Source organism: Buceros rhinoceros, unplaced genomic scaffold (assembly GCF_000710305.1).
Source record: "Buceros rhinoceros silvestris isolate BGI_N320 unplaced genomic scaffold, ASM71030v1 scaffold17957, whole genome shotgun sequence".
NCBI classification, from domain to species: domain Eukaryota; kingdom Metazoa; phylum Chordata; class Aves; order Bucerotiformes; family Bucerotidae; genus Buceros; species Buceros rhinoceros.
The window spans coordinates 65,546-79,222 of NW_010420617.1; the positions used below are offsets into that span (position 1 = coordinate 65,546).

A 13,677-nucleotide genomic window follows, 5' to 3' on the forward strand; every position below is an offset into this window, starting at 1 on the left:
TTCCTGCTGTTGGAAATACTTAATTATATAAGAAACTATGTAAGACATTATACAGAAACTATCTATATATATAGAAAATACATAGGCACAGCATCCAGCAGTAGATGAGGAGCAAACTGCCTTTCTCACTTCTCTTCCATCAAGTTCTGCCTGCAATCTTGTTTGCATATAGTATCTATCTTAAACCACTACAAAGTCTGAGGGCAAGAAGATTAAATACTCTCCTACTTGTGCAGCAGGTTCATTGCAGGAGCAGGTGGAGAAATTCCCTAGAATAATTTGTGAGGTAATTAAAGAAGCTTATGAATAAAAAGTGCTAACAATGCATGGAAGCCATTATAAGGCTGAAAGATTTAAGGACAGCTCAGACGAGCTTTGTATCCTGTGATAAAAACAGTAAGATCACAGATCAAATCCAAGAGTCAGGCTGCGTACATCAGGTACTAATTTACAGTCACCAACCGCAGAATAAGGTGTTTCCAACTCATTTCTCTGTATAAAGGGTTATGAGAAAAGACAACATATCTCAAGACTTGTCTGTTTCAGAAACCTGATGGATTATACAAGCTAAAGCACAGGCTTTTTTTTTTTTTTTTTAATTTGCAACATGCAGTCACTCACATCTTTTTCCTTCCTTTATCGGAAGCGAAAAAATATTACAATATATATATATACACACACTTTTTCCATTCATGTTCTGGCCATATCTTGCCATTACTTGGCTCTCTTGCTGCACTGATCTCAACAGTAGGTCTAAGATAAAGGCATCTTGAACAGAAGACTGTGTGAATCCAGAAATGTCTGCAGTCAGAAAGCTCCATTAATCAGCTGAACAAAGGCAGTTAAAAGATCAGCGATGCAGATACGTACATCTACTGCAAATGCATCAAAATGAGGCAACAGGAGACTGTATGGAAATGAACTCAAAGTCACTGACAGTCTTGAGTATCTCTGCTAGAATCATTAACATCCACGAAATTTAATTTCTTTATATCGTGCAGGATGTAGATACTATTATTTTCAGAGTAAAGAACTAGCCGCTGTCCAAAAGCTTAATTTTCCTCTCTTGTCCCTCTTTAAGAAGAACGGAAGCCACACAATGGCACATCTATCTAAATAAATAGAAGCCATTTAGTAACAATTTTATTCTGCACCAGAAAGAAACGCACTGGAAAAAAATGTTAGTTACTAATGAAATTTATACTAAGAGACAGCCCCAGTTGTCTCTGGTGGCTCTATTAATAGGATTGTGCTATAGAAGAATTTTCCTCTCTTTCAAACACATGTGAATATGAACAACGAATTATTTGTTTGCAAGAAAAAAAATCTTAAACTTCTTATCGCAAAAAGAAATCAGCCTTTGCACGTCCAAAGAGCATTTATACGGGTACGGATATTTTTCATTTTCAGCCTGAGACATGCATTTCTTTGAATCATCCCTACGCAGTTTCTCTACTAAATCAAGTGAAGTGAGACACAGATGAAGGAATCAATAGTCAGGTTGTTTACGGTGAAGCTCCAGTTAAGCTTCAGCATTCTCAGATAAAATGAGCACTGCTGCACTGAGGAGATATCAAAAATGCTTTGCCTGCTACCACAATTCTGCAACACAGCCAACTCGCATCTCAGTGCCGCATGACTTTTTTTCCAAGGTACAGTTACAAAGGAGGGACTTATTTGGACTCGAATCCACAACAGAAAATATTCAACTTATCCAATAAGGGGCTAGTTTTGCTGCATATTTTCCCGATGGCACTAGCACTGACATTACATTCATCGTGAGAACTAGCTATCTGATTTGATCCGTCCCCATGCATCACAGCTGTGTAGAGCTGTATTACACACACGTCACAGCCCATCCACAGGTACAGAAGCACAGTAGAAGACAATGATGCTTGGCGCCTAAGTGGTATCCTTGAACTACAAAGGCTGACATGACTGCCCATGCCTGTTGCTATATGTTAAGCAATTGGAAGAGCTACATCTCACATACTCCGTTGTTTACAAGTCAAAAGCAGTTTGGTAACTCCACCTGCTTAGTCTTTTTCTCCCTTCCATCACCTCTGCTTTGGTAACAGTCAGTTTTGGCTGTCCTGTGCCCATCACCTTGCAAGGATGGGACAAGAGGGTTGCTTGAACTGCCAGAGGAAGGTGTAATGAACCTAAATCTAATCATCACTGGCAACGAGAATGGAGTCAAACAGGCTGGAAGCACCACAGGTAAAGCGCCCGCTGTCATGCAGTATGTTGCACTATTTCTCCCCTGGAGATGGATATTCCCCTCCAGAGCCAGCTAGTGCACCATGCTCACCTCCTTTCGAGTTCAGCATCTACAGCAGCTTCTCAGCTCTTTTGTGTGGGGTTTGTTTTTTTTTTTTAAACCATCTGCATTTTATTTTTGCAGTACCTTGCCTCACAAATTTATACAGGTAAATATCTAATCTGTACTGACAAATGACTATTTTGTCTATGCACTTTTTAGCATTTAAAAACTGTTGCTATAATTGAAGGAAAATTCTAACGCTGCATTTTTATTCAGAAGTAAACTTCCATCTCTACTCAGCTAAATATCTCACATGCCTCTGAGCTCCTTGGGAGAAGAGAAAATGCCAGCATAGGTTAACACAACATTCTATAAAACAGTAAAAATCAAGAAATTAGTTATGCAATGCATACTTGCAAGGGAGACTGATATAAGGTATGAATTTTATGATAGTTTAATTTCGAGATTTTTTTTTTAAACTGGAAAGTAACTGCAGTACTCAAAAAAACAGTTTGCAAGTCTCCTGTCAGCATAGGCTTTTTTTTCTATCAAAGGGACTTGAAATATTCAAAATAGTCATAGGATGTCCTAAAATTCAATGCTTTTAAAGTATATTTATTGAGCATGTTCAGACCAAAGTCATGTCACTACAAAAAATTATTATTTTTAATATTACTGAAGTTTAAAGAGAATTCCTGCATGTCAAGTTTCAAGCTGGCCATGTTTCAAGTCGGTCTCCTATGATTAGTCTGTTTCATTTACTCATAAAAAAAACTTTGAGGGGTTTCTTTAATCTACTAACCAAACCAAATCATTAATGACAAGTAATACATCAGACAGGGAGAAAGCTTCCTCTCATCCTCAAACTGAAGAAATCCACTTCTGTGGAGCAAGATGTCTTTATTCAGCCCTAACTGAAAACTTCTCTCCTGTCCCCACCATAATCATACACCAAATGAGGTTTTAAAAGGTTTAAGGAAAGAAAGGAGGGGGGAAAGGGGGGTGGTGGTGGAGACAAGAGCAAGAAGTCATCCAAACAAGTACTGCAAATTGCTGAAGATGAGTACAGAAAAATTACATTTAAGAATAATAATAGTGATACTTGTAACTGCAATATCAGAGTTCTATGCAAGTTTGGCAATTGTGTGGAAGCAATCTGAACACCAACAAGCTTACTTGCATGTTTGTCTGCCAATACAATAAGGGTACTTGATATGTCTCTTCTTCTGTAGAAACAAACCACCTTTGCTTCCACATTTCCATTGGCAGTCTGAAACGGAGAAGAAAACAAATTGAGCAGAAATCAAGACGCAAACTGTACGCACTGAGCTAGAAAGTTCATAAGTAATTTGGAATGTTGCACAAGAGTTACATAGCATCACCTTCTAGCACCCTCCAGCTGCTTAAATTTCCTCTCTTGTCCCTCTTTAAGAGCAAAACTTCCAGTGTGATCCATTCCAGAGTAGGGAAACAGAAATCTGGCCCTTCCCTCCTAGCTGTTTCTGCAGGATCACTACTTTCAGCAGTCAGAAGTCTATCAGGTAGCGAAAAAACGCACTTACCTGCAGTTACCACACATGAACAAGCCACTTGGCTATTTTTCAGGTGATGCCTACATTTAGTAGAATTCAAAAGCATTTTAAAAATCCTAATAAAAATAACCATGAAATAAAATAACAGAATTCAACTTTCGGCTGTTCTCCAAACTCTGTAGGAAAGCAAGAAAAAATCCAGCCATTACTGCTGTCACAAAAAAAAAAAAAAAAAAAACACATAAAGTTTTCTTCCTCTGACAGCACTGGTGAGATCAACAATGACCAATACACGCAAAAAAAAAAATCATTCCAAAAGGAGAACCAAAGAAGCTTCACCAGGCAACAAACTCTGCACCAGTGACAACGCACAAAAATGTACCCGCTTTTTTGAAAGGATTGGGGCTTTTAAAAAAAAAACTCTTAAAATGAGATAGGTGATCAATCACTTTTAAAATGGCACCTGCCAAACTGTGAAAACCTCTAAGGGAGATACACTCACTGGTTTGTAACAGCCCCAGCCAATCTACTGTCTCTAAAATAAATCAACAAATAATGAAATCTAACTTCAAAGAGTTGTGTCCTGTTAGCGAAGAGCCCTTGAAAACCATAACGATAGCACACTGTTTAAGAAACCAGAAGACTTAAGAAACAAATTCCCCTCTGGGAAGTCTCAAAAAATGGTAGTGGACCAGCAACCTGTCCACAAGGAAGCAAAATAAAAACTTCTATAAATGCTTGTTGCTGAGATGTGAAGGGAGGAAAAGTGTCATCTGTTATAATGCCGGTTTTCCTAACAAAGTTTTCCTAACAAAAAAAGAGAATCAGACAATACGTACATGCAGCCTACCAATATTTGGGACAGTCTGCAGAATTTCTGCCCTTTTCTGTTACATAATTCAGAACTTTCAAATGTTGAGGAGCTAAGACACAAAGGCAGGAGCCCTCTTGTTAAAACACAGGCAGCTACAGTGTGGAATTACCTATTCCATTTAACTGCTCTGCCTTCATTTACACTCAAAAAAGGCCACACACACAGGACCATTTCAAAGAACAAGTCAGAGAAAATGCAGCTCAAGCAAGAGTTGCACCAAGATGAGAGATCCAGGTGAAGGTTCTTTTTTTCAAAGCCGAGGGGTGTGGGGGTGAGGGAGGGGTTAAGAATGAAGAGGGAAACCAGGGGAAACCAACACTTCTCTTCAAAGCCATCAACAAATCTGCCCCCTGTAACTGATGGAATGCAGCTCCCAATACTTCAGTGCTACAGATCTACTGGGCGATTTTAAGAACTCGCTCTTGTTTCATTAGTGGAAAAAAGTATTTCAGCAAAAGACCTCCACTAAAAAGAAGGGGTTACAAGGATGTCCTAGCCTTCAGATTCATTTGTCATTATACTGATAAATTTTCTCTTCCAAGTTACTCTTTTAGAAAGACGTGCTTTGCTTTTCCATCACTGGTGGCTGAAGAAAAAGACCTGATTTTAGTCAGTTAACCTAAACTCAAATCCCAACCAGCGATGTTGCGTTTCTTCTGCATGGGCTGCAGTGGACATGCTGATACTCAGCTTGAGAAAGTGACTTGTTTAGGATATAGCTACTGGCTTCAGAACAGTCTTCCCTCCTCAAGCAGGTAAAATTTCAGCATCACGGACTTCAGCTGGCTTCCCACATACAAGCCCTTGTGCTTCAGTTTTAGGTCCAAAGAAAGGGCAATTTGGCAGTGAAATAATACGCTGGCCCAAAGGACAACCAGCAAAGACAAAGTCTGAGGAAGTAGATAACAGCTCCAAACCCTCCTGTTAAGCCAGAATCTCCCCCAAGAAAGAGCAAATTACAAAGCTCTCCATTCCCTAGGCAAAGTGTTAAATTATCTTCACATCCTGACTGAGAACTGAACTGCAAAACCCTCCTGGCCTTACAGGTGGGCATAGTCACCTTGAGAATGTCCTACCACTGATACACACAGTCCTTTCACACCAAGGGAGAACCATCTAGCGGTTCTCAAAGCATTCCAGAAAATTATCAGAAGAATTTTTAACCTTCTAAGGACCAGAGAACTGCTAAAGAATTGTTTTGATTTTAATCATAAATCATTTCTAATCATAAATTTAATTCACTTCAAAGGCTTGATGAAAAATTGTTTACCTTATTGAGCTCTTCTATTCTTCGTATCAAGTATGGGTTACTTGAAGAATTTTCGAAGTAGACATAATCTGACAAAAAGAAGAAAAAAAAGACTCTTTAAAATATGTACTGCTAAAAATGGAATCCAAACCTCACCTGTATACCAGTAAGGAACACCATAACAAATTCACTTCTTGGCACAAGCAGTATTTCAAATGTTCCTACTAAAACTAGGATTTTAAGCACAGAAACACAAAATCCATGCCAGTGTAAGGCTCATATATATATATGAATGCAATCTGAAGGCAATAAACTCATTTTCGAATAAGTAAGATGGAGCTCTACTGTCAGTCCAGACAGCAAAGCACATGATGTTCCTTTTCTCTCTCTGATCAGATTATTTCCGCTTTGATCACACTGTTGTGTGCTTTACTTGCTTCCTCTTCTTATCAAAATCCAGTCACTTCTCACCTGCAATAGGCGATCCTTCCTCTTCCCCTCTTGCTCAGCTAAGGCAATTTACTTAGAATACACACAAACTGCTCCACTCCTTCCTTCTGTCTTCACCTTTTTCTCTAATTCCTGGTCTTTTACACCTTTATTATTCTAGAATACCCTCAACAAAACTCCATACAGTAAGCCGAACAGATCGGTAATGCTTGTATTTTCGAGTAGGATAAACAACTTTAAGGAAGAAAATAAACTCTTCACCCAAGGCGGTGCCTTCAAAACATCAGAGAAGCATTAGGGAGTGTCACAGAAATTATCTGGTGTTACTGAGCTCCGAGCTTAAACAGTCCCTTTTACAGGTAAGGAAACAGAAGCGCAAGAGCCATTCAGCCTTTATCTCCCAAAACTCCAGAAGCCAAACCCCAAGCCCCGAAGCGAAGCAAACAGAGGGCTGAATGTACCTCCCGGCCCCAGCCTCCCACTGACCTCGCCTGCAGACCCAGAAATTCCTTCCACCACTATCTGCTAACTTCAAGACCACTTCCCTCTAGATTGCCCAGCTCATTCGTGCTCAGAGCACAACACCCATCGCCCCTGGGCACGACTCCGGAAATCTGCGATGGAGACATCAGCACGATGCTCCGCTGATGAATGGGCGCTCAGCGGTGCTAGTCTTGTGTAAATGGCGACAGCTACCGAAGCTGTTAGCCTCAATCTCCCCGAAATGCTCCTCAAAAGGGCAGCGGGTAGCAGAGATTCTGCTACCTCCTGCCCCGCCTAGAGGAAGGACAACATTCCCAAGGGGCTCCTGAAAAGTGGCACCACGACAGTTAACAATTCGCCTCTTATCTCCAGGGTGGCCAGGGAGACACCAGAGCATTCACCCATCATGTCCCACAGCCCCATACGCTACTGAAGGTCCATTTTTTCCAACTCCTGCTTACAGCCCCCGTTGCCGTCGGGCTCCCTGGAGCTGGCAGACCCAGCTACTTGCTGCGGGAGACACAGCAGCACACCCAGCACTGAGCACCGGGCTACGGACCCAGCAGCTCCTGCAGCCTGCACCACCTGCGAACTCAAGCGCCTTCGTGTCCCTCCAACAGGGCTGGGCTGCCTGAGGACAGCAGTTACACGTTCAGGAATCCGAGCGGTTACAAAAAAAAAAATTGTTTCCAAGCCTTTGTCTTTCAAAAAAAATGAGTCGTATACCATGAGATGCAAAGACATCAAAGTCTCAGCACAGTCTGAAGTGATGAGTGACACGCTTGCAATGCCAGCACTCAAACTGTGCACCTTGGGTCACCTAACCATACACCCGATGGAACCAGGGCTAATAAAGCATACCAGGGCTGGGCTGCCTGAGGACAGCAGTTACACGTTCAGGAATCCGAGCGGTTACAAAAAAAAAAAATTGTTTCCAAGCCTTTGTCTTTCAAAAAAAATGAGTCGTATACCATGAGATGCAAAGACATCAAAGTCTCAGCACAGTCTGAAGTGATGAGTGACACGCTTGCAATGCCAGCACTCAAACTGTGCACCTTGGGTCACCTAACCATACACCCGATGGAACCAGGGCTAATAAAGCATACATACGACACCTATTTTATTCTATTTGTGTGCCTTCTGTGCTCCAGACCTCTTGGACTGATCATCAGCTATCTCCATGTACAGTAACACACATCTGAGCAACTCCAAAACTTTATTCAGAGCCAGTTCCTCTTACATGTCACTTTCCCACAGGCTTTTGCTTGGAGAATCATCTCACCTAAAGAATTCAGGTTGGACATCTGCTTTGTAGAAAAACAAAGTTCCCAGAAGTGGTTAAAACACCCACCCCAGTAACCAGATCCTAAATTTCCCCTCCCAAGCACCCGCTCTGTGCAGCGCACCAAAAAGGAAACAACGGGTTCGACATCACTACGACCAACTCTATCACAAGTCACAAAACCAATCAGGTATTTGCAGCCTCAGCAATAACAACTGCTGACGGAAGTAACAATGACAGCCACTAAGCAGTTTACAGATCAGCAGAGTATCAGAAGAGAAATCCCTTCTCCCACAGCAGAACCACCCATGCCCTAAAAGGCTGCTGCAGAAGAGGATGTGGAAGCTTCCAGCTGCCTCCAAGCTCACCGGCCACTCTCACTTCAAGGTTCTCCCACCTTAAGAGAAAACAAGTTCTTTCCCTTTACCCCTCTCATTTGTGAACACTGGCTGAAAGTTAAAAATGAAAACTGAAGGAAATTGTCAATCTCGGTCTTGAAAATACAGCCTTGTCTTTAATTCCACAGGTTTCAGGTGACTGTTAAAAATGTTCATTGCTCACATCATTTTTCTAACAGCTTCTGTGCACGTGTGCATGTATTATCACAAACACCTGAACATTAACTCAATTTTTCATGGAACTACAGTTTATTGATTGCAAAATCTGGCACGGATTTAAAGAAAGTTTATTACAGATGAACGGTTTACCAAAGAATAGCTCACAGTGGTATCCCACAGTTATGAATAACCAAACCCCAAAACATTGTTTTTCTCGGCAGCAGAACATCTCCAAACCCACAGTCTGTGATGAGCAGCTGCAAACAAAGCTCCCATGGAACAGCCAACTGCCCACTGCTGGCAGGCCCCAAGCTGTCCCGCAGGATCCTTCAAGAGTGCACACGCGACACGGTGTAGAGGTGCGTACTTAGACCTTGATGACTTCATCACCTCACAAGCGCACAGCCCAGTACATCTCATCCACGTTTCAGATTAATGCCACAACCATGTTAAGCATTTCACCAGCAGCTACATGACTAACGGAGGTACCTGGAAAAGAGTTTCTTCCTCTCTGCAAGTAATGCAGAGCGCACTGCAAATCAATAAAGAGTAATGTGAGCAAATCAGAAGGGAGTAATCTGCATTTTTTATAGATTTTAAATACTGAAACTAAAATCAAATTGCTATACTGTACAGAGAAATGCTCAAGTTACTGTTCCACACAAAACAAGGACATTTTAAGTTCAACAAACCGCTCTCCAAACTGATGCTTTCGCAGGCGAGAGCCCTCCTCTAAAATTCTTCCAAAGCCACAAAACCTATGGAGGCTGGTTTTTTGCACATGGGTACAGCACCTCGTTCTATTGACCCCTACACTCCAAAACACCTCCCCTCCCCTGAGCAGTTCTGCCCCTTCATCTCCAGCTCTCTCCCATGCCATGGAAGCACATCCTTCCCGTACTGCCTACTCGACTAATACTACTCCCAGTTTGCTTTCAGGACAGTAGCTACAACTGCACGTGCACACACGTAGGGTAACAGAAACCCTCTACAGGTCCAAACAGTCAGGCTGTCAACGAGAGACATCCTGGGCTGAAAGAGAGGATGAGGAGAGAGACAAAACAAAGCTCAAAGCAACAGGAAGATACACATCTTGGCTGCCACCCAGAACAGGAAGGAAAGAGCACAGTGAAACAAAAAATAAAGTCTAGGGACAGAAAAGTAGTGCCTGATAGCAAGCAAAACAAGTCAGACACTTCAAACACAACAGACTGTCTATCCTCACTAATTTATTGGCTTTCCTACTTACCTGACTGAAGAAAGGACTATTCACTCTGCACCCCACAAGCAGTGCCCTTACCGACAGCAACTGCCATCAACACACAAAGCTCACCCCTTACCACCCAACCGCCTGAACAGAGGTTGGAGACTCAATCCCACACCTTCACAACAGCTTGCAACTTAAACTCACAGCCCTTGAGTTAATCAGCCATGAATCCTCAACACAATTGTAATTAACAGCATCACTCAGGCAGGGTATGGAATTCCGTTTGATCAGGCTGAAGCAATGACTGAGAAGTGAGGCAATAGCACCAGACAGTAAGGACCATCATGCATATCAACACCCTCTGACACAAACTTGAGATTTATTTCTTCCTCTCGCTGGTACTACTATAAAGCAGAAGTACCCACATACCTGCATCTACCCAAAAAGCCTTTCTATTCTCTAACATTTTTTTTCTGAAGCTGAGAATATACACGATCTAGTAGAAGGCAGTGCTGTATTATACAGGTACTGAACTGCTACCAACACCCAAACACAAGCATACTTGCAACAGTACAGCAGCTAAACCTAGAATGACAGCCTACAGACCACAGAAGACGGAAGTTTTCCATGAAGGCAGTAAAATAATTGCTCTCAATTAGCAAAAAACTTTTTTTTTGCTCTCATACACTTTTAAGACATTACTGCAAAACAGCTTCCTTCTCTGCCCTCTTCATGTTGGCTGTTAAGTATCCTTCAGTCCATGGAAAAGAAAAACAGGAGGGGGTACTGCAAAAGAAAGAATTGTCTAGAGGTCATATATTTATAAGATTAGACATGTCTGAGCTACCTAATAACCTTATGAGCTTTCAGGTGATCAAATTGCAAAAATGCCCCAAAGTATTTTTATCCTTCCCAACTTACACTGCCTTTCAATTTACAAGTGCTGAGGACTCCCTACCTTACCTCCAGAAAGTCTTACCCACTGCCTACTGCCTTAGCTCACAGATGTACTCCAGACAGGAGGGAGGCTGAAGCCTCTCCTCCCACCCTCATTACCACTGTGCATTTCCAGACATGTGATAAAGAAGTAACTTCAGAGTTGCAAATATTTCCGCTGCCCAATCCACAAAGCTGCTGCCCTGAATTAAAGATAAGCATCAAGAGAGCGCACAAACTCACGATGACCTGCTTACTTTATGACTTCTCTTTTGGGAAATATATGCTGCCTCACACTCTGGGTTTCCAATTCAACTTTGGGCCAGTTTCTTTCAGAAAGCTCCAGTTTTCGAATTATTCAGCAGCTTGGTCCTGAAACTGTGAATCACTTCACATTTTGGATAATAACAATCCCTCCTGGTCTACGTTCTCATGAAAGAGGAGGCTGCTTTCAGCCTTCATCGCCTTCTGGCTGTTCAAAAACCAGCAATGCTCACAGCAGCTGTCACCTGATGAAATGTTTAGTTACAGAACGGATAGAGTTTCAACAGGGAAAGCCTCACCAGCACAATATTTTCAATACCACAACAGTTGTTTCTGTTGCTAGAAGATTTATGAGGTCCAGTGCACCTAGCAGTAGACTCCAGCCAGGTATTTACAATCAATGTCAAGATATACAGTCAGCACAAGTTTAATTTGTATTGACTGGACAGCAGGGTGCGTGGCTACTGCACGCACAGGATACGCACTGCCTTGTCCCCAGCTTGCTGCGCTATGGGTAACGTCACTACCACCCCAACTCCTTCAAAAAGGAGTGGAAACAGAGCGGCAACCCAAGCACACCCACATGTGAAATGCCTCCAGTCACTTAGCACTCGCAAAAGCAAGCACCACCTCCTGCAGAAATCCCCACTCCATACAGCAAAGCATCACTAAACTCGGCGAGGATAGGCTGAGGTACTACCCCAGTTAAATCAAGCTAGCTTTGCCCTTCTGAGCAAAGCGATGAGGTCAAAAGGCTCATGAGGATAGAGATCAAAACAAATAACCCTTGACTGAAATCTTTAACTGAGACACCGTGCCCCTGAGAAGAATCCACTGCTCACACAACATGCTCCTGAGGTTAGCTGCCTGGTCTCAATAAAAAGCCTTAGCCAGAACAAAACAGGGAAAAATGACCTAAGTGACAAGTTCTCACTGCTACAGCAGAAAAAGCCTGGTTTTCACCAACGGATCAAGATTAACACACCACTGCACCACTTCCTTCAGCCCAAAGCCTGCAGTAAACTTCCTCGATATAAATTTGCAATGACAGCCCAACTCGGTGTGTGCACGTCCATCCAGAACAGCCAGTACCCTGTCCCTAACCACACAGCGAGAACAGTCCCAAGTCAGGTGAAAACAAACAAGGCTGCCCTCAGCAAGGATTGCTGCCACCCTCAAGAGCTAGCAGTCACAGGACCCAGTAGGCTCTGGCAGTCACTCAAATGTTTTAGGTCACCATCAGGTCTACAGACGTCGCAAACTCCATTCAAGGAGGGTGGGATGGCTCCATGCAGCCAAATTCTCCTGATGTATTTGCAGCTTCTCAGAATGGAGCCAGAAAACACTCTTAAAGGAACCATTGCAGCCCTACCCTTCCCTTTAAGATTTCCTATTTCGACCCGGCACGTACTAGTCTTCACTTCAGAGTTCCTACAGTGTGACTCACTGCTAGCTCCCATAGCTTTCCAGGTTCAATCCCGTAGCTTTCCACGTTCAGAAGACGTTGAGTGGGCCTGCATGGAGTTATACGAGCACGCTTCCTCCAAAAGAGCAGTTGTGTCTAGTTAAATACACACTGAAATTATATGTCTAGAAAACCTTAATTTCCAAGGCCATTTTGTAATTATGTAAATTGTTTGTTTCGCCTATGAGGCCAGTCCTTACAATGGAAAGCTGTTTTTACCCTCCTGGAGAGTTTGCAGAGAGTGTTACAAGTGTGCCTGTACAATCCTGAGCACATAGGGATGTACTGGGAAGACACTGGCCTAGATATTAAGAAATAAATACATCATCATAACACCCACGTGCCAAACACTTTAGGGGTGAGCAAGCACAGGGCCTCTCCAGATTCAATCATCTTGTGTAGAATACTGTAAAACCTCTTTAAAAAAATTTATAGATGTATATATGCAAGGATACACAGTATGTTCAGCTCAACTTCTCCTTTCCACCCCTTCTCCAAGAAAAACACCATGAATTGAAGGAACCCTGGAGCTGTAGAGTGAAGAGTCTGAGTATGTGCAAGGAAAGGAACTGCAGTTCCATTTAATAAACTAGAGCCTCTCTAACTCCAATCAAATTCCAAGCATGCATCTGCACACACACGCAGGCAGAAGTGCTGCTCCAGATTGCTTTGTACTACAGGAAGTTCAGCCTCACGTATTCAAAAGGCATGGCAGAAGTCCATGTTCTCAGTTTCGTACCAGCTTCTATTCTTATTTTCAATAACAGAACAAGATGCCATTCCAGTCCCCAGCAGTGAGAAGGAAGAAGTGGCAAGTTCATAGCTGTACAAATGAGAAACTCTTGTAGTTTTTGCCAAGTCCCCATGAAACAAGCACCTGTACGAAAATGGGTAGAAGCTGATACTCAGTGCAAATACCAATACCTTAGTTTATCATACTTTAATATCAGCTTTAACCCAGAGTCAGCACACATGTAAGAAACGGGTAGTTGATTTTCTTGAGTTTGTCAATAAATCTCTTTTTCTTACGATGACACTCTTATTTCTAAAGGTAGGTTTCCCTGGGGAACCCGATCAAAGCCATGAACATCAAGAAGCAGGAATGGGATTTTATC

General features: G+C 42.4%; 1 protein-coding gene across 1 annotated transcript in view; it reads right to left on the reverse strand.

Annotated features, from left to right (window-relative positions):
* Positions 1-12,173, reverse strand: part of MTA1 (metastasis associated 1) — a 73,041-nt gene extending 60,868 nt beyond the window's left edge. The window contains exons 1-3 of the mRNA XM_010139371.1: positions 12,122-12,173; positions 5,940-6,007; positions 3,440-3,533 (exon numbers count right to left, since the gene is read on the reverse strand). Coding sequence (XP_010137673.1) covers positions 3,440-3,533; positions 5,940-6,007; positions 12,122-12,173 — 214 coding nt within the window. The remainder of the gene's footprint in view (positions 1-3,439; positions 3,534-5,939; positions 6,008-12,121) is intronic.
* Between the last annotated feature and the right edge of the window lie 1,504 nt (positions 12,174-13,677).